This window comes from Panthera tigris, chromosome A3 (assembly GCF_018350195.1).
Source record: "Panthera tigris isolate Pti1 chromosome A3, P.tigris_Pti1_mat1.1, whole genome shotgun sequence".
In the NCBI taxonomy this organism is placed as follows: domain Eukaryota; kingdom Metazoa; phylum Chordata; class Mammalia; order Carnivora; family Felidae; genus Panthera; species Panthera tigris.
The window spans coordinates 22,501,625-22,523,030 of record NC_056662.1 but is presented as its reverse complement, the minus strand read 5'-3'; the positions used below and the strand labels follow the sequence as shown (position 1 = coordinate 22,523,030).

Genomic DNA, 21,406 nt, shown 5'->3' with positions numbered 1-21,406 from the left:
ATGCGCTGTACTGGAATTACATCACTAGCTCTCCCGGTTCTCAGGTTTTTGAGCTCAGACTGGAGCTAAACCATCAGCTCTGCTGGGTCTCCAACTTGCCAACTTATCCTCTAGGTTTTAGGACTCCATAGTTATGTATGTGAGCCGCCTCCTTATAAAAAAAATTCTGCCTCTCTCTATACACACACATGTACACAGACACACGTATGTATACACACACACAGTCTATTGATTCTGTTTCTCTAAAGAACCCTAATACAATGAGTGTGTTTGGTCTATGAGACTTCAGTGAGGCATATTTTTATGATATGTTCAGTATGTACATTAAACGGAAAAATTTTTTAAAGTTAAAAAAAGGTAAGAATTTAAAATACTTTTTTTTTTTTAAGTAAGGCCTACTGGTTCGAGAGTATGGAGAAGTAAAGTACTAACCACATGCACTAGAGGCTGTAGAAATTAGGCAAACTCCTTTTTTTTTTTAATGTTTATTTATTGATTTTGAAAGAGAGAGAGAGAGCAAGTGAGGGGCAAAGAGAGAGGGAGAGAGAGAGTCTCAAGCAGGCTCCACACTGTCAGCACAGAGCCCAACACAGGGCTCAATCCCACAAACTGTAAGATCATGACCTGAGCCAAAATTAAGAGTTAGACACCCAACAGACTGAGCCACCCAGGCACCCCTGGGCAAAATCTTTTGAAAGACAATTTGGCAAGGTGCCTGGCTGGCTCAGTCAGTGGAGCATGCAACTCTTGATCGGGGGTTTGTGAGTCCGTGCCCCATGCTGGGTGGAGAGATTACTTAAAATTAAAATCTTAAAAAAAAAAAAAAAAAAAAAAGACAATTTGGCAATATTTATCAAACGCCTTTAAAATGTTATGTTCTTTTATCCTGTAATCCCATTTCTGCAACTCAAACCTAAGGAAATAATCTGAAATGTGGACAAATGTTTTTGCACCTTGTCCACCACAGCATTATGTATGATAGATAAAAACTAGAAACCACCTACACATACATACAAACGGGCCAATCACAGCCCATGCCACCTCCCTGCCCTCCACCTACAACCTTTACTGAGTGCACCGCAGGTCATGTGATATCACCCATGTGATATCACGTGATATGGCTAGATCAAGGTGGTACTGCACTCAAGTTAGACCAATCCCAATCTCTTCTTTCTTCTAGTAATCTGAAATTAGACAGAGGGATTTGAGTCAGTGTCTCTTAGATGTCTGAACTAGAAGATGTTATAGAAGCAGAGCTGGGACCATATATGCAAAGGCAAGAGAGAGAGAGAGAGACAGGAAGAAAGTAGACATCAGAGAAAACAAAGCTCAAGGGAGAGGAGAGGAAGTCAGAGAAGGTGCTGAGGGCTTCGGGTCCTTATGCCTGGGATCCATAAGATGTTCCACCATTTCCCTTTCTGGAAAACTAATTTATATGCATTCTTTTACTAACATGCAAATAATCCCTAACCAAATCTGAAATTGATATCTGGGGGTGCAGGGGTGGCATGTGCAGCAAAAGATTCTCAGAGGAAATAGAAGCACTTAGGCAAAGAGTCTTAGGGGGTAGGCTGGGGTGTGTGGGAAAATGTTTAAGTTTTTTTTTTTAACGTTTATTTATTTTTGAGAGACTGAGAGAGACAGAGCATAAGCCGGGGGCGGGGGGGGGGGCGGGGGTAGGGGGACAGAGAGAGAGGGAGACACAGAATCCAAAGCAGGTTCCAGGCTCTGAGCTGACAGCACAGAGCCTGACGCGGGGCTCAAACCCATGAACCATGAGATCATGACCTGAGCCAAAGTCGGACGCTCAACCGACTGAGCCACCCAAGAGCCCCGGAAAATGTTTAATAACTAGTTTTCCAGAAGCGAGGGGAGAAGCCCTGATTTGGAGCACCTGTCAATTTTCATGGTGTAAATCCTCCTACTGTGGCCGATCTCCAGGTGCTTTACTGCACACAGAGATGCACACAATTGGCTCTCATGAACCAAACACACTGGCTCCATTGGGTTGCAGGAGAGCAGTGAGTACACCTCTTCCCTGGAGGGGATGCTAGCAATTTCTGGTGTGTGGTGGTCAGATAAGTCATGTTCACTAGTTTCTTGTATTCAGACCATGTATCCATCAGGTCTGGGGCCTTCCAATCCCCATTCCTTCCTTCCTTTCTTCCATTCATTCATTAAAGTGGGCTCTACACCCAACATGAGGCTTGAACTCACGACCCTGAGAATAAGAGTCACGTGCTCTACCGACTAAGCCAGCCAAGTGCCCCACTCACCCCCCATTCCAGACCAGCAAAAAGACTTTTTGAAACACACAACCATATTCCTGAGTTTGAAAGCCAAAAGAGTTTGGACGTTAAGTCAACACCCCAGACAAGAAAAAAGAGAAGGCCCTTCCCACCTACCTCATTGGGAAGGACTGTGGCTCCATCTCCATCCCGGGGGACACCATCCTTCCCCACCTGGGGGAGCACCGAGAGTCTGGCCTCCTCGCTGCTGCCTGACTTGGCTGCCTTCTTGTTCAGGATCCTGGCCATGCCCTCTGGCTGATGGTAACTGGCTGGGGAGAGGGGCTCCGGTTTCTTGGTGCTCTCCTCCCCTGCCGCCGAGGTGGGGCTTGGTGCCCGGCCACACACGTTGCGGAAGAACTCCTGCACGATGCCATACTTCGGAGGCTCAGGCTTGGCCCGGGCCTCGGACATGCCCAGTTTCCAGACAGACTCCGTGCTCCCCGAGTGCTCCACAACACTGAAGAGGCTGGACAGCCCGTCATTGATGTTCCTCAATACAGGGCTGTCCCGTGTGGTGGTGGAGCGGGCCCAGGCGGAGCCATTCTGCTTGCCTTGGTGCAGGTTCCACAGGCTGCGGTCCTTGGCGCTGTCCAGTTTGGACACGGACCGCCTCTGGAGCTTTGGCGAGCCATACTTGGGCGAGCAGCACGGCCGCTCGATACGCGAGTGCACCTTGTCCAGGGAGGAGGAGATCTGCTTGCTGCGCACCGACACGAGTGACGAGCTGCGAGGTGACCAGCTCTTGCCGTGGAGACCGCTGCGGGGTGGGTCCGTCTGCAGGCCCACGCTGACCGTGCGGATGGTCTGCGTGCCCACACTGGCCAGGCCCACTGTCTGGCTGGACGTGCTCTTCACTTTCTTCTCCAGCGAGCCCGAGCGCATGGCCTGGCGCACGCAGTTGGTGATCTCCTTCATGTCGTCGCTCATGTTGCCAGACATCTCAAAGTCATGCAGGGCTGCCGGGAAGCCGGGCCCTGCCGCAGAAGGGCTGCCCCCCGAGCCTGCGTCCAAGCGCTGCCGTGAGAAGTTGCAGAGCCACCGGCTGTAGGAGCTCTCAGCTAGCCTGTCAGCCTCGGCTGACTCTTTGGGTTTGGCAGTGGTGAAGAGGAAGCCGGGCTCGATGATGATCTTGCCCTCCCTGTCGTGGACCACGGGGACACCCAGGCGCCGGGCCACTGGGGGACTGTAGTACACGCGGATACCCGTCTTATCAGGAGCCGTGTAGCTTCGCTGCATCTGCCTTCCTGCCGGCTCCTGGCAGCCCAGGGCGCCCAGGCGGTTGCAGTCCCGCGGCGAGAGCCCTGGCTGTTCCTGGGCATCCTTCTCTGAGTCCGCCGGCTGGGTGCCCACAAAGGCAAAGGCAGGGTTGTTGGGCAGCTTCTTGCCTCGGGCAGCTTCACCGGCAAGGTAGGGGGAACAGTCGAGCAAACTTTCGAACTCAGACATGGACGAAACAGATTTGGTCCTGGGAGGAGCAGAGGAGGAAGAGTGAGGTTAGTGGAAGATAATGGAAAGAGAGCAGGCACTCTGGTCTTCTTCGCTGGTCCACAGCTGGGACCACGACCGTCCTGCTCACGTCTTGTGGAAGACGCTATCGGTGCCCTGCCCCACATCGCCTCCGCACCCACACCTACACACCCAACACAGCACACTCCGAACACCTGCCATTCTCCACCAAAGGGCTTTTTTCGTGACTGCAAGAGCACACTTGGCCTCCATGCAGAGGAAGCTACAAATATCACAGAGTTTTGCCCCTACACACAGCCCCCAGCAAACAATGGGTGGGAGTTGGTAGCTCAGTACCCAGCCTCCTTGCTCTTCGGACAGGTGACTCTGAGCTGCACGTTCCACTCGGGCTCCCAGGGTTCCTCAGCGAAACTGAGCTTCGGTTGTCCGCGGAATGACAACATCCCCCTTTGTTGGCTGCCTTCCCTTCCTTGTGTCACTTCCAGTGTTTCCTAAAATCCCTTCCCAAATAAATGACCTGCACTCAAATCCTTGTCTCAGGATCTTTGAGACAAGTTCTCAAATCCTGTGTTTGCTTTTGGGGGAACCCAAATAAGATGCCATTGAACCTCTGGCACCTGTGTTGCCTGATGACCTCCAGTGTCAGGTGCACATAAATGCATCTCAGAGGTCAGACCATTCGGCCCTCCAGGGACTCTAGGCGACAGGTGCTACGGTTCCCACTGGAGTGAGATGGGAAGGATCACCCAAGGTCGCGTTCCTAGAAATGGCACAGCTGGAATTCAAGCCCCACATGCTGACTCCGGAGCCCACCCTCCTACCCTGGGCCTGCCTGGCTTGAGGTTCCTCTCATGGCCCAGATGGGGTTCTGTTGCTCTCAATCTATTCAGGGTTTTGTAACGGTGGAGATATGGCCCTGATAGCCCCAGGATATCCCTGGCCACAGCTCAGGGCGGGGCCCAGAGGAAACTGCTCAGTAATCCCAGGAATAGCCCAGCCTGGTTCCCCTAACTCCAGACACAGGAAGGAACCCCAAGAGGAGCTGAAAATTTCTTTCCCAGCTAGGATGTATGGGGTCCCAGGTTTTCATACATATCCATAATCAAACAAACAAGAAAAATCAAGGGCTGGAATTCTAATTGTCCCAAGCTTCCTGGCTTCTCAGTGGCTTCAGTTCCATAGAAACCATATCCCAGGGCTCCATCAGCTCTGCTGAGGTGCTGTGGTGGACACATGGGGCAAGGGAAAGAAGACAGACAAGGAGTGGAGCAGGGAGAGGGCCTGAAGGGTTGGACAGGAGAGGGGCTGCAGGGCAGGGCAGGGCAGGGCAGGGGGAGGGGATGCCAGCACCTTTTTAAGGCGGTTCCCCCAAGCTCAGCTTCAGAAACCCCCTCCTTGTCGAGGATCTTCTCACTCCGCGTCTGTCAAGGAAGAGAGGCAGGAAGAGTGAGTTGTGGCCACCAGCACACCAAGGGAAGGTGACAGGAGGTCAGTGTGGGAGCCGACCCTGGATCCCATGCCTGAGTCTCCTCTTGTAGAGCAGGAGTGAGGTCAGCACTGGTCTAGAATCCCTGTTGGTCAGTTTCTGGGTACAGGGCGTCTATCACTCCCTCCATAGGTATGTGATCCAGGCTTGGTCAATCAGAGCTCCAAGAAAGAACCCTGGGAAAGAGTCTTTTTAGAAGTTATTCTGGGGGTGCCTAGGTGGCTCAGCCGGTTAAGGTCTGACTTCGGCTCAGGTCATGATCTCACAGTTTGTGAGTTCGAACCCCATGTCAGGCTCTGTGCTGACAGCTTGGAGCCTAGAGCCTACTTCCGATTCTGTGTCTCCTTCTCTCTCTGCCCCTCCCCCACTTGTGCTCTGTCTCTCTCTATCAAAAACAAATAAATGTAAAAAAAAAAGAAGTTATTCTGAATGTGGTGGCAACAACAAAGCACCCAACAGCCAACGTTCAGCTAGCAGTGATACCAGCGGCCTGACGTTTCCTGCTCAGGGCTTGTCTCACCCTCATTCCAGAGCAGGTCCCCTGGGACTTGCACAAGTTTTCAGAACCTGCGTCACCAGCCCTCTTGAGCCCCAGTCAAATCCTCTCCTGCCTCAGCTCCCCACAATTTTGTCGCTTACAACCAAATCCCCTGATACACCACTTCCTCGGGCTGTCATGAGCAAAGAGCCTGTATGCCCACTGTCTCCTTACTCAGAATATTGCTATGTGGACAATGCACCTGAGGCTTAAGCAAATGTCACCGACGTGACCTAACTGGTCTCCACAGAGAGGGCTGGGCTATAGCACAGAATGTGATTCTCATTTTACCACTGAGGTAACCGGAGCCCAGGCAGGGAAGGATAGAGTGACTTGCTCAAGATCAGACAGCTCTTAGAGGCCTTGCTTTTCAGAAAGGCACAAGCGACACCAAAGAGAGGGCAAAGGCCTGGCCAAGAACACGGAGAAACACCCAGCCTCTCTCCCAGGCATGGAAGGATGACACTGCCAGGGGGTCCTCACAAGTCCCCAACCACTGGGGACTCCTCACAAGTCCCCAACCACTGGCTGGAACTATGGGGTAGAGATGCCAGGATCGAGGAGCCCAAAGTGCAAGGGTATGACCTGTGAGACAGAGTTAGCATCGTCCCTGTCACCTCTCTCCCACATGTGAGGGGCTTCGCAGTGGAGCCAGGAGCCAAGAGAACATGGATGGCCTGCTACCCCCTCACCTCTTTCCAGCTGTTGTCCTGCTTCTCCAGGTCTGAGTGCTTCAGGACCCAGGGGTCAGCAGCCTTCTGTAGCTGGGCAAGGGTAAAGAGGGTGGTCAGTGGTGGGTAAAGCTGGTGAGCGGGCCCTAGCTCTGTGCAGGCCACTCTGCAGGCTCTGCTTTAGCCCGGAGGACCCAGTCATGGGCTAGGAGACATCTTCCCAGTGGGCAGCGGCTCCGCGCCACCAAAAGGTGGATTTGGAAAATGGCCACGAGAACAGCCATTTACAGGCATCCTTAGAGAGCCCATCATTCTATACGGTAACCGCTGTCACTGCTACGCTAATTTATGCTGCAATTCCTGGACCAGCTAGGTCAGCTAAGCACCAGCTGGATGACGTCAGAGTGGGGGCTCCATACTGGGCATGCTAAGCAGCAGGTAGATGGAATGAGTAGACTGACCTCTACACTCTGCTGTGAACAGCTCTTTATGAAAGAGGCAAACAAATATAAACATACATATCTTACGATTCCATCACTGATTCAAGAAAGAAAAAAGATCTTGGTCATGGGATCAAGCCCCACCGTCAGCATGCAGCCTGCTTGGGATTCTCTCTCTCTCTCTCTCTCTCTCTCTCTCTCTCTCTCTCTCTCTCTCTCCCTCTGCCCCTCACCTCCCCGCAAAATAAAGAGACATTTAAAATAAATAAATAAAGATTTTTTTAAAAAAGATCTCTGTGAACATAAATTTAAGTAGCAAGAAAGGGAAGAAGTGGGTTGGCGTATGATTTTTGCAATATTTGGGTCTTATATAAAGATGATGTCCTGATTTATGTAATTAAAATAAAAAGTAAAACAAAGGAAAAAGTCAAAATAAAGAATGGCGCATAGCAGCCTGGTAGGTGGCAGCTGGGTGCGTGATGTGCACCGTACTGGGGCGTAATGGCCAAGGATGGTTTTTCCCATCCCCCTCTTTTGGTCAGAGGACTCTAACTTTCTCAAATTCGGAGGGCTCTAGGGGTAGGCACATGACTTACAACTGGCCAATCAGCCTTATGGAAGAGGAAAACTCTCTATTGCCGGTGGTAAGCTGTAAAGAGATGAGTACACAACTAACAGTAGCCATATTTGATGACAGCTTGCTTCGGAATAAAGCACAGAGGAAAGCAAGCCTGAGAGACTGTCCGACGGATAGACCTAGCGCCTACTGCATTCTCTGAGCACCTGGATCCAGCTATAACTGAAGGAGATCCTAGCCCCGGACTTTTCCCACAGTGAGTCCCCGCGGTGGCTGGAGCCAGCTGGGGCTGGGACAGGCCTCACCTGGCTCAGGCGGTTCTGCAGCTCCTTTACCTGCTGCTCCACCTGCTGCTTCTCACCCTGAAGCCGCTCCACCAGCTGCAGCTTCTCCTGGCTCCAGTTGCGCTCGCTGATCTGCAGCTGCCTCGTCAGCTCCATGACAGCGCTGTAGGACTCCGCCAGCAGGTGCTGCTGCTCCTCGCGCTCCCTCTGTAGGGCTGCCTTCCAGTCGGGCCCTGCCCGCTCCCCAGCCCCCTTGCCAGCCTTCAGCTCCATCTGCAGCGGAAGGAAGGGCAAACTGGGTGTCTGGCCCCAGGGGACCCTGCCTCTCTGCCCTGAAGACCCCTCGCCTGCTGACCACCTACTCAGAACTAAGCCCTCCTCACAGTCAAGGCTCGCAGGGAGCTCTTTCCATGCCAAGCTCTGTGCTTCCCAAGCGTTGTCTCAGTATCCTCATGACGTCTCAACAAGACAACTACCTTTGTTGATATTATAGAGAGGAGAAAGAGGTTCGAAGAGGTTATCTGGCCCAGGTCACATAGCTACAAAACAGCAGAGGTTCCTGGTTATTGCTTCTCATAGTTCATCAACTCTCACAACTGGTCTGGGTTTACGGTGAGTGCGGGACACGCACCCAGGATCGCAAAATGAATGTGTGCAGCAATCAGCCCAGAGTGATGGGTTTCGTGGCACCAAGACTCAGGGTGGCAGGAGGTAAATATGCGGCCTCAAGCATCAGTGTACCCCAAGTCCCCCAGGCTGTGGTCTCATATGTTAACCCCCATAGGGGCCGGTCCACTTCCCAGTGTGCAGGGGCACTTGGCATGGCTGGGTTGTGGGGGGTCAGCAGGAACAGTGAAATGTGCAGACAGGGCAGGAGCCGTGAGCTCTGCAGGGAGGGTTAGGAGGAAAGAAGGGTGGCACTGGGAAGCCAGAAGTGTGTGAACCCTGGGAAGAAGGTTGGGGTCATGGTAATGAGAAGGCAGGAGGAACAGAGAATTGGGAGAAAGGTCAGGTCTGCTTCATATTAGCTAGATGACCTTGGGAAAGAAATTTAACCCCTCTGTGTTTGTTTCATTGCTTGTCCAGCAGAGATCATCAGTGTGCACACCCCCAAGGGGCCCACGATGCCCAGGAAGGCAGCCTGCAGCAGGGACAGGCTCGGGGAAGCTGGGACCTGAAGAGTCATGACAGGTGGGGGTGGTGGTGGTGGTGGTCACGACAATCTCTCTGAGTGGGAGGAAACCCACCCTCTCACTTTTCAGACCACAGGAGGGCAACAACTTGCCTCCGGGCACACAACAGAGACCACAGCTCCAGGGCTCCTGGTTAAGGCTCCTTTGATCTCCCTGGGCTGTGGGAGGGGAGTCCCCAAGTTTGTGGGGAGGAAGCAAAACAAAACCAGGTAGCAAAGGATTAAGGGGATTCTTATGAGGAGAGGTGGGAGTGAATGAATACATCAGGGAGAAGCCCAGCCATGTGTGAAGGCCGTCACCAGGTGCAGACAGGCATTTAAGCATCTGGCCTCACTTGTGAACCCATGGTGCAACAGAGGTGCCTATGATGTCCCGAGCCCATGTGTCAGTCCTTCACATTCCTTTCCTGGCCCAATGACTCCAAGGCTCCAGTGTTTCTGGTACCCTTGCTGTATGATTCCAGCCATGATCTTGCCATCCCTGGGCCACGAGAGGAGGTGAAGGGGTTCCTATGCTCCCAGATCTGACAACTGTGAGGGTTTAGATGAGGGAGGAACAAAGGGGGAAATGTCTCTGACAGGTGGGGGACTCACCTGGGCAGTATGGCTCTTCAACTCTGCCCGCTCTGTCTCCCAGGTGGCCTTGGCCTTGGCAAACTGTTGCTGAAGTTCAGTCAGACCACGGCGTTCATCCCGAAGTAGCCAGCACAGCTCCTTCAGCGTCACCTTCATGTCAGCCAGTGTCTTGATATACTCATTGGGCTGCAGATGGGGGCAAGGCCTGGGTCAGGAGCTTCGAAGGCATGGGAAGGGGAGCCTGGGCTGGGAGCACTCACCCAGAGTCCAGCCCAGGACTCTACCTGGTCTCGAGCAAACCGCATGACCTCCCTAGGTCATCTCACCCATAAAACGGGCATGACAAGCCCAGCCATGGCCTGACATGTTCCCCAGCCTCACATAAACAAAAACCCCGGAGGCTACAGAAATTATTGTTCAGCCTAAATGGGAGGTGGGCCTTGGCTTCTTTGAGCTTCTGTAGAGTCTAGGCCCTGAGTCTTTCTCCTTGCCCAAGATCTGCTTGTCTAACCCATCATGGGCCAGATGGGAAATACGAACTACGCAGCCTCCTGACTGCCTGACTCAGTCCCAATCTTCTCTCCTTGGCCAATGACCTGTTTCCCACCTACCCACGCTCACTGTGTATGAACCTGGGAGCCTGACCCCATTGCTCTCTCTGCCCCACGGCTTGATTTGACGGTTCCTGACTCCAGACCACAAGGCCTCTCTTCATACGACCCCCCAACTTGATGTCCTTACCTTCACTATGTACATCCCGAGCCTCAGCCAATCCCAGAATACCCTGCCACACCTTTGCACATACAATTCTCTCAGTCCAAAAGGGCCTTTTCCCTTCTCTATTATGCAAGCTCCCATTCATCCTTCAAAACCCACCACCTGTTACCCCTTCTCTGTGATCCACACAGAATTAACTGCTCTCTTACATGTGACCACACAGTCCATCATCTGTCACTACCCTGGATGACTCATGAACCCCATAGCACTAAGCATCTGGGGCCAGTAAACAGGCAATAATCCTCTGCAGCTTTAGTACCCCATGCAAGACAGGTCAGAGAAGGTGGCAGGAAGTGATCGCTAAATAGACGAACCATGGGCAGGACAGGACTGGGAACAGGCTGGGAACGCACCGTGTTTTGGGTCCAGCTGTCCCCCGTACAGGTCTTGTTATCTGAATGCTGGGCATTTAATTCTTCTTCCTCCATTAGCAGGTACAGCTCCTTCATGCTATTTACCTACATTCAACGGAGGGTAGAAGGATATCATGCTTGGGAGTCTCACCGTCGGGGGAAGGGATTCAGGCTAGTGGCCCAGATAGAAAGGGTCTTACACAGTCAGGTAGGAAGAAAGAAGGGGGGTTTATGGTTCAGGATGAACTACTCTAGTTCAACACCGATTTCCCAAATTTTAACTTTGGCTATTGCTCACCACCTAGGCCTAAGAGCACACAGCTGGAAATGCAAGCCGTTGTGGCCTTCTCTACCACTTCTTCTGGCTCAGGGGCCGTGAGGCATCTCTGAGAGCTACTCAGAATTAACCATGTTGTCAGGCTGGGTCAAGGTAGGCCCTGTGGGTGCAATAAAAGGACCATGGGCACCCCCATAATTATAGATAAAGGCAACCAAAGGTTTGGGTGGACAGAGGGAGCCATCCTGGTTTGCTGTGGATGGATTTGGGGCAGAAGTCCAGAGCCAGCAAGGAGACCAGGGTACTAGGTTCAGGATGGGAATGACGCAGAAGGAAGCCAGCTTCTGACTGGGGTGCTCACCCATCATTCATTCATGTATTCACTCACTGATTCGACAAATATTTATTGAATACCTATCATGCGCCAGGCCCTTTGTTCAGAGCTGGGAATATATCAGTGAGCAAGACAGACAAAAGCCCTTTCATTTCCAGTAGCAGGAAATCAAACAAATAAGTGAAATGTATGAATGTCATTAAATGTTTGGAATGTCACATGGAGATATGCCATGGAGAAAGAGAACAAGCAGAGGATTTGGGATGTGGTGCGTGTGGGTGGTCAAGGAGGGCCTTAGAGAGATGTGGATATTTGGGCAACGCCCCGAAGGAGGTAAAAGAATAAGCCACGTGAACACCTGCAGGTTAGGAATTCTAGGGAAAGGGCACAGCAAATGTAAAGGCCCTGAGGTGGGAACACATTTGTTTGAGGGAAGCAAGAGAGGCAGGGAGGAAGTGAGAGAGGTACAGGGAACAAGGCTGGCTGACCAGGCCAGGGACTTGTAGGGACTTTGGCTTCTGCTCTGGGTAAAATGGGAGCCAGGGAAGGACTGTGAGCTGAGCAGTGATGCCAACCTGACTTTCAGTTTCATGAGATCACTGCAGCAACAGAACCCCATATCACAAAACTGCAGGGGATGCCATCCACATGGAATATATGCCACCTGAATGCAAGATGCTCAGCTCGTATCCTTCTAAATGCAAGACACTTGGTGGAAGACTGCAAGGGCAGAAGCAGGGAAACCAGGTAGGAGGCTGCAGTGACAATCCAGGCAAGAAGTGACGGTGGCTCAGCTGGGAGGGATGGGAGGGAGGATAGAGTGGCTGGGCCAGACTCTAAATAAATAGATTCTGGATAGATTCACAATGTGCAAGAAAGGCCATTTAAGCCATGTGCCTGGGTAAGCTCCCCAAGGGAGTAAGTGTAGGTAAGGGAGAGATGCGACCCAAGGGCGGAGCCTTAGAGACTCTGACATTAAGAGAGGTCAGGGAGAAAAGAAGGGTCCACCCAAGGAGATGGAGAAGGAACAACCAGTGAGTGAGGTGGAAGGAAACCCAAGAGGGTGTGATGTCCTAGAAACCAAATGAAGAAGGGTTTCTAGTGTCAGGACAGGCACTGAGGCTTGCAAGTATGTGAGGGGGAGCAGGGCCTGCCTGAACAAACACCTTATTCTGTCGCTGGTCACGAGTATCTAAACATACAGACTTCGGTTGTCTGTATACACAGGTGCACGATTCTTTCTCTAAAATCCTTGGGGCTGGGTGTGCTTGGAATTTAGAATGAAAGGGGATTTAGAAAGAGAATGTGGTACCTACACTGTATATTATACAAATGAACTGCCCCAGCAGGGTCTGGTGTAACACTCTATGCTCAAGCACACTGATGTTGCCTCTATAAACATATGAATATTACCATGAAATTGGATAAATAAAGGTTTTGCTGCCAAATGAATGTCAGGCCCATCTTTTCCCACTGAGTTCGATACAATAAAACATAGCTCTCAGAGCTTCTGGAGTTCAGAATCGAGGCAAGGAATCAACGATCTTTATCTAATGATAATTATCTCTGTATCATAGCATATTTGTAAAGATGAAATGCAATAATCCACCTAAAGTACTTAACACAGTACCCAGAACACCATACTCAATACCTGTGGGTTTTTATCATTCACATGTATAATTCTGCATTATACAGAATGGACATATATATTCTTTGAGGGTATGAATGTATATCAAGTTTATTATTTATATAGTTATATGCATATGTTTATACATATTTCTACACATGCACTTCATATAATATTTATACGTGTGTATATATCTATTTTTACAATGTATGTAGTTATGTTTGTACCTTTTTAAAATTTTTTTAATGTTTATTTATTTTTGAGAGAGAGAGAGAGAGAGAAAGAGAGACAGAGTGAGTGGGGGAGGGGCAGAGAGAGAGGGAGACACAGAACTCAAAGTGGGCTCCAGGCTCTGTGCTATCAGCAGAGTCAGATGTGGGGCTCGAACTCACGAGCCGCGAGATCATGACCCGAGCCAAAGTTGGACGCTTAACTGACAGAGCCACCCAGGCTCCCCTAGTTATGTTTATATCTTATTAATTATGTCTATTTCAGTAAATGTATGTATTTCTGTTAATTACAGATACATAAATTATTTCATTTTCTATGCTTACCTTTTTAAAATTTTATTTCTCTTTTTATTTTTTAATGCTTATTTATTTATTTTGAGAGAGAGAACATGTGCATGCAAGCAGGGGGGAGCAGCAGAGAGAGAGAATCCCAAGCAGGCTCTACGCTATCAATACAGAGCCTGATGCGGGGGCTCAATCTCATGCACTGTGAGATCATGACCTGAGCCAAAACCAAGAATCGGACACTCAACCGACTGAGCCACCCAGGCGCCCCACATTATTATGTTTTTTCTAAAGTAAGTTTCTGTTTCTCTTTGTTAGTCTAGCACATGGAAATGACTAGAAAGATTTTTACCAAATATGGAGGATTTGCCTGAGACAAATTGACTTAAAATATAGGCTATGTGGCCTCCAATTCATTTTGTAGGGTGTGGGGGAGCATCTAACTCAGCAGCCAAAACTGGGCTTCAGATAAAATCAATATGGTGGTTAAAAATAAGTCAACATGGACATGCCTGGGTGGCTCCGTTGGTTAAGTGTCTGGCCTCAGCTCAGGTCATGATCTCGCAGTTCTGAGTTTGAGCCCCATACCAGGCTCTGTGCTGACAGCTCAGAGTCCGGAGCCTGCTTCTGATTCTGTGTCTCCCTCGCTCTCTGCCCCCACCCCCTTTTGCGCTTGCGGGCGCTCTCTCTCTCTCTCCCTCTCTCTCTCTCAAAAATAAACATTAAAAAAAAAAAAAAGCCAACATGGTGGTTCCTAAAAATATTATAAACAGAACTACCATATGAACCAACAATCCCATTTCTGGGTACATATCCAAAGGAAATGAAATCTGGATCTCAAAGAGAAATCTATACTCTCAGGTTCATTGCAGCATTATTCACAATAGCCAAGATACAGAAAAAACATAAGTGTTCACAAATGAATGGATAAAGAAAACGTGTGTGTGTGTGTGTGTGTGTGTGTGTGTGTGTCTGTGTGTGTATACACACAATAGAATATTATTCAGCCATAAAAGAGAGGAAAATTTTGCCATTTTTGACAACACGGATGGATCTAGTGGACATTATGCTAAGTGAAATAAGTCAGATACAGAAAGATAAATACTGCAAGATCTCACTTAAATGTGGAATGGAAGAAAAGCCAAACTCATACAAGCAGCAAGCAGAATAGTAGTTGCCAAGGGAAGGGAAGTGGGTGGATGGGGAGATGTTGGTCAAAAGGTACAAAGTTTCAGGGGTGCCTAGGTGGCTCAGCTGATTAAGCGTCCCACTTTCAGCTCAGGTCATGATCTCATGGTTCGTGGGTTTCAGCCCTGCATCGAGCTCAGGGCTGACAGCTCAGAGCCTGGAGCCTGCTTCAGATTCTGTCTCTCCTTCTGTCTCTGCCCCTCTCCTGCTCATACTCTATCTCTCTGTCTCTCTCAAAAATAAATAAACATTTAAAAAAAAGGTACAAAGTTTCAGTTATGCAGGATGAATAAGTTCTGGAGATCTATGTACAGCATGATGACTACAGTTAACGATACTGTATTGTATAACGGTTCTGTATTGTACTAAGAGAGCATTTAAGTGTTCTCACCATAAAAAAAAAAAGAAGAAAGGAAAGAAAGTATAACTATGTGAAGTGATATGGGCATGTTAGTTAGCTTGACTGAGGTGATCATGTTATAATGTATACATATATCAAAACATTAAGTTGTACACCTTATATATATACAACTTCTATGTGTCAATTATACCTTAATAAAGTTGAACAAAATGTGGTTTATACATATGTACAATGGAATATTATTCAGCCTTAAGAAGAAAGGACATTCTGCAATATGCTACAGTGTGGATGAACCTTGAGGATGTTATGCTCAGTGAACTAAGCCAGCCATAAAAAGACAAAAACTGCATGCTTCCTCTTGAGATACTTAGTGGACAAAATCACAGGGACAGAAAGTAGAATGGTGGCTGCCAGGGACCAGGGGAGAGGGTTATAGGGAACGCTTGTCTAATATGTATAGGATTTCAGTTGTGCCGAATGAAAAGAGTTCTGGAACAGGAGGGAGTCTTTTGGGGCACTGGAAATGTGCTCTGTGTGATCTGGGTAGGGGCTATACAGCTGTATACAACAAAACTTCATCAGCTATACACTTAAGATGTGTGCAATATATACAATATGTGCAGTAGATACTATATTTGCATATAATACAATAGTAGCGAAACTAGATTATTAAATTTACCTAGATCTTGTTGCCTGCTAAAGACTGTGAGGTTTGTTGGGGTGCCTGGGTGGCTCAGTCAGTTGAGCATCCGACTCTTGATTTTGGCTCAGGTCATGATCTCACAGTGTGGGATCGAGCTCCGTGTTGGGCTCTGTGCTAACAGTGTGGAGCCTGCTTGGGATTCTCTCTCTCTCTCCCTCTCTCTCGGCCCCTCCTCTGCTCATGTTCTCTCTCTCTCTTTCTCTCCTCTCTCAAAATAAACAAACATTAAAAGAAAGAAATAAAGACTCTGAGGTTTCTTAAAAAGGGAAATGGACAAATATTAAAGAGGTGTTAGAGATCTACCAGCCCCCAAAGAGACTTTCTCCTGGTGAGGCAGGACCAAGTCTGTCTTCACCACAATATCCCCAGCACCTGCCACAGGACCCAGTATAGGGCTGGCTCTCAACAAGCAGATGCTGAATGAGGGTATGAATGCAGAGATGGAAGCCTGAAAGCTGATGGCTTGTAGATGAGCCTCAGGGCCGTGTCATTGCCAGCTGGGTGTCCCTCTAGACCTATCTTCCCCATCCTACCCCTGCTCTAGTCCCAGTCCCAGGGGAACCATACATACCTCAAGGAAGTCATCCCCCTCACTGGGTAAAATCTTGCCCTGCCGCCAACGCTTGAGGAACCACCTGAGCTTCATGAAGAGCAGCAGAAAGTTGTGCTTGAATTGTTGGGACTCCTGCACCAGCATGTTCTTCTCCTGGCTCCAGAATTTCTGCTCCAGCCTCCGCTGGAGGCTCAGACTCTGCAGCTCGAACTCCCGTCTCAGGAGTGCCCTCTGCTGGTCCTCCTTCAGCTGGGAGAGGGGCGAGAGCATGAGCACCCCACGGCTGTCTTCCCAGCTCTGCCCCATCCCATTCCAGGCCTCAGATAAAGACAGAGAGCAAACTTTGGGAGGTGCCTGTTGGTGATCCCTGGTAGGGGCTCCACCACTATCAGCTCATTCTGTTAAGATAAACCCCAGAGAAGAGAAACTCAAAAGCAGCAGCAATCACAGTTACAGATCAGTGAGAAGCGAGATTAGAACCCAACTCTGTCTCACTATAAAAGCCATGACATCACATAATGAGCACATATTGGCTGCCAAAGTTTCATGGGAACTCTTCACATTTAATGAGGAACCCGGGCAGGTGAACCTCGATGGCAGGAAGAGGTGACCCATGTGGAACACAAAGGGCATGCCGGGAGTGAGAATATGCAACTCCCCAGGAAGGAATGCAAGGTCATGACTGAGAGCGGGCAGAGACCTGGATTAGAATCTCGCCCCGGGAACGCACTGCAGCTCCCTGGTCATCAGTCTCCTCATCTGTAAAATTGGGACACCTCATGGGGGAAATCCTAAGGGTTAAAGGACATAATGTGTGAAAAGAGCATTGCATGGACCTGACATACAGTAAGGGCTTATACATTTCTATTAAGCTTTCTATTAGCTTTCTATTAGCAAGACTATCTGCCTTAATTACCAGCCAGACCTACGACCTTTCTGCCACAGGTTTTTGGCTCTGCTGGGGGCAGTATTTCATAGTTGGGAAACTGAGGCCCAGAGAGGAGACAGGATTGGCCTGAGGTCACACAGGCCACCAATGACAAGCCCAGGATTCCAGCCCAGTACAGCTCAATCAAGTACAGCGAGGGCTGGACTCAGGTTTCCCCGATACCCTTGTCTTCTGAAGACCCGTGGAGCCCTAAGGTTTCTGCCTTCAGTTCAGAGAAGAGAAGGAGGAGTTGGTGCAGGGGGCCGGGGGCACTGGACGTCACCCACCTGGACCATTTTCTGGTTGAAGTTGTCGGCCTCCTCCTTCCGTAGCTGCCGCTCCTGGGAGAGCTGCTCTTGCAGGCCCCGGAGGCTGTCATGGGCCTCAGCCAACACCAGCTGCAGCTCCTTGATCTGGGGTAGGGGTAAGGGACACAGAGGGAGACAGCAGGAGGGGGACAGAAGCTGCGGTCAGAGAACGAGAGTTAAGCGGGACCTGAGCTGACCATTGAGCACGAATCAGGCACAATGGCTGTCCCTACTGCAGGAGACTGTCATAAAGATCAAACAAAAGAGTGCACATCATTCTAGCTATTATTATAATTTCACCTTGATAATTTCTCTCTTCAAAATGCATTTGAGGAAAATATACTGAGAAAGCTAAGCCTGATTCCCAAAAATGTTCGCTGTCTCATTGTTTATAATTGCAAAAATTTAGAAACAACTCGGATAAGGGGATTAATATGTGTGGTTAATAGGTCTATACACGTGTAAAAATCTAATCAACTGTACACGTAAGGATACTGTCCTTTATTGTAGGTACATTAGTATGTTATACTTCAATAAAAGTCAAAAAGATAGATATATACCTCCACAGAAAAACAGGAAGGACACGGACACACATACTCAATGTGAACAGCGGTTAACCAAGTGACAATCTTGGGATCCTGACTTCTCTTAAATCTTTATGCAATGCTGCTTAGGGATTTTGCTATAGTTATTCATTGCTTGTAATGACTATGTAATAAAATCTTAGGAAAAAGACAGTAAAACTCTACATTTTGAGGGGAAATTGTGTTTATAAGTATTTGTTTAAAAAAATTTTTTTTAATGTCTATCTTTATTTTTGAGACAGAGAGAGACAGAGCATGAGCAGGGGAGGGGCAGAGAGAGAGGGAGACACAGAATCTGAAGCAGGCTCCAGCCTCTGAGCTGTCAGCACAGAGCCTGACGCAGGGCCCGAACTGGTCAACCATGAGATCACGACCCGAGCCGAAGTCGGACGCTCAACCGACTGAGCCACCCAGGTGCCCCTGTTTATAAGTATTTGTAGCTAAACAGGCAAAACTAATCTATTCTGTTAGAAGTCAGGATGGGGACTAGATGGGGACTAGATGGGGACCAGAAAGGAGGCTTCAGGGACAGGTCATGCTCTACTTATTAATCTGCTCGCTGATGACATAGAAGTGTTCAGTCTGTGGAAGTTATTTGAGCTGTCCACTTACAATACATGTGCTTTTCAAAAAATAACAAAAAAACGAAGAACAAAACAATACATATGCTTTTCTGTATGTATGTTATACGTCAATTTAAAATATTTTTTAATTTTTTTAATGTTTATTTTTGAGAGAGAGACAGAGTGCTAGTGGGGGAGGAGCACAGAAAGGGAGACACAGGGGGCACCTGGGTGGCTCAGTCAGTTGAACATCTGACTTCGGCTCAGGTCATGATCTCATGGCTTGTGGGTTCGAGCTCCACATCGGGCTCTATGCTGACAGCTCAGATAGCTCAGAGCCTGAAGCTTGCTTCGGATTCTGTGTCTCCCTCTCTCTCTGCCCCTCCCCCACTCATTCTCTGTCTCTCTCTTCTCAAAAATAATAAATAAAAGGGGCGCCTGGGTGGCTCGGTCGGTTAAGCGGCCGACTTCGGCTCAGGTCATGATCTCGCGGTCCGTGAGTTCGAGCCCCGCGTCAGGCTCTGTGCTGACCACCCAGAGCCTGGAGCCTATTTCAGATTCTGTGTCTCCCTCTCTCTGACCCTCCCCCGTTCATGCTCTGTCTCTCTCTGTCTCAAAAATAAATAAATGTTAAAAAAATTTTTTTTTTAAATAATAAATTAAAAAAAAAAAGGGAGACACAGAATCTGAAGCAGGCTCCAGGCTCCAAGCTGTCAGCACTGAGCCCAAATGGAGCTCAAACCCACAAACCATGAGATCATGACCTCAGCCAAAGTTGGACACTTAACTGACTGGGCTACCCAGGCGCCCCCAAAAAAATTTTAAGTATTTCTCATAACAGAGGGAAATGTTATGCTGTCATGTTAAGCAGGAAAAAAAAAAAGGAAGGTCATCTGTCACTCATTCCCAGGCATGGCAAGATGTCCCTCTGTAAAATAAAAAACATTTATTATCCAGCCAATAACATGGAAATTTGGCAATGGAAGGCACTCTGATTCAAGGTATACCTTGTACGTCTATTTGATATTGAAGATCCTTGCAGGGCTGGATACTACCTGCAGTCTCTAGTGTTCTCCTTGAACTCAATGCCTCACACAGTGCCTGGAAAATTATAACTGCCCAGTAAAAAGTGGTTGAGTGAAACAACCACTAATTGTTGTAATCCAATGCATGCAGGTGAGTCGGCTTATCTCCTTTCCTCAGAAAATTAAAACTGAGTATCTCATGTTTTATTTTGTTTTTTTCCCCTTTTGCCATGGCTGCTTGGAAGCTCAGAGAACCACTTAGAGAGTTTGATCCATCAACTTCAAGGGAGCTTCTCCCCCTGGGCAGTTGCAGACTGGCCTTCCTGGGACTACAAAATTGCCTTCCCAAGAATGTTCACAAGAAAAGGGTTCTTAGTTTGGGGAACACACAGGGGTCCATCCCATCCACAGAAGACTTTTCTTGCTTCAGGTTCATTAGGAAGCGCTGGGGGAGACTCAGTAGGCTTGAGAGGGGCTCAGAACTACCAGGAATTCCTCAAGGACCAGGGAATCCTAGAAATTCTACAGCCATCACCCACTCTAATCCTTGCATGTTACAAAGGGGAAGATACAGGCAGAGAATGGGAACATGCCCAAGGCCACAAAGCCACCATACTGGTGGGTCCCCTGAGGTCCTGAGATATATCATCTTCTTCCTCCTCCTCCTCTTCACCTAATAGGGACCAGATTTAAGGCTTTTCATGTATTTAATCCTTTCAACAGCCCTATGAGGGATCACCTTTATTTTGAAGGTAAGAATACTGAGGATCGGAGAGGTAAAGTGACTTATCTACAATCTCACAGCCAGTATATAGCAGATCCACGATTTGAACCCAGTCAGCCTGACTGTAAAGATTGCTGCCTTCCTGCTAAAGAAATGAGTGGTTTCACTAAATGACATAAATTACTAAATTCCCAGTGAAATTTAGTATAGGAAAATAAAATCAATTTCTTCAAAGGAGTTTATAAGCTTTCTTTTGTCGGGCCAAGAGGATGGCCCCAACTTCCTTGTCTCCCTTTTAGCACTTGCTGCCTGGAAGCTTAGAACCAAATGGAATACTCAAAACCCACATCATCACCAGCTAAGCTTCTCCATGGATTGCTCAGCTTTGGGGAGGCCCCCGCCACTCTCCTCCTGCCCTCCCCCTTGCTTGATCAGGCCTAGGCCCACCTCAGAGGCGTAGGAATCATTGTCTTCAGCTCGGTAAGGCCTGAAGCTCCGGCTGGGGTCGGGCTTGGAGTCCAAGTCACCACTGCGGAAGGGCTCTCGTATCCTGGGCTCCCATTCTGGCAGGTCCCTGAAGTCAGGAGGCTGCACCCAGAGGCACAGGCAGAAGAGACCAGAGGTAACAATGGGGAGGGGCCCAAGGGGTGCCAGAAGCAGCCCCCACCCCAGGCCCCTGGGCTATAAAAGAGACTCTGACCACCCACCAGAGGGCGAGGGCCTCAGTGGATTCAGCTCTGCAGCCCAGACCCAGCCCTGCAACCACTCAGCGAGTCTGTCGAAAGGATGAATGAGTAGCTAAGAGGTAGTGGTTAGTGCAAACACTGATCCTGCGAATGTCTGTCTTGTGCACTAACCTTTTTTTTTTAATAATTTTTTAATGTTTATTTATTTTTGAGAGAGAAAAACAGACCGTGAGCAAGGGAGGGGCAGAGAGAGAGGGAGACACAGAATCTGAAGCAGGCTCCAGCCTCTGAGCTGTTAGCACACAACCCGATGCAGGCCTCGAACTCACAAACCGTGAGATCATGACCTGAGCTGAAGTGGGACGCTTAACCGACTAA

General features: G+C 49.0%; 1 protein-coding gene across 2 annotated transcripts in view; it reads right to left on the bottom strand.

Annotated features, from left to right (window-relative positions):
• SOGA1 (suppressor of glucose, autophagy associated 1) overlaps positions 1 to 21,406 on the bottom strand; it is a 69,681-nt gene that overhangs the window by 8,238 nt on the left and 40,037 nt on the right. The window contains exons 6-14 of one of the 2 annotated variants that reach the window (XM_007077692.3): positions 20,790 to 20,930; positions 17,426 to 17,551; positions 16,229 to 16,459; positions 10,653 to 10,757; positions 9,541 to 9,708; positions 7,776 to 8,027; positions 6,475 to 6,546; positions 5,109 to 5,179; positions 2,406 to 3,756 (exon numbers count right to left, since the gene is read on the bottom strand). In XM_007077692.3, the coding sequence (XP_007077754.3) occupies positions 2,406 to 3,756; positions 5,109 to 5,179; positions 6,475 to 6,546; positions 7,776 to 8,027; positions 9,541 to 9,708; positions 10,653 to 10,757; positions 16,229 to 16,459; positions 17,426 to 17,551; positions 20,790 to 20,930 (2,517 nt within the window). The remainder of the gene's footprint in view (positions 1 to 2,405; positions 3,757 to 5,108; positions 5,180 to 6,474; positions 6,547 to 7,775; positions 8,028 to 9,540; positions 9,709 to 10,652; positions 10,758 to 16,228; positions 16,460 to 17,425; positions 17,552 to 20,789; positions 20,931 to 21,406) is intronic. The other variant, XM_042980454.1, reaches the window with a different exon arrangement.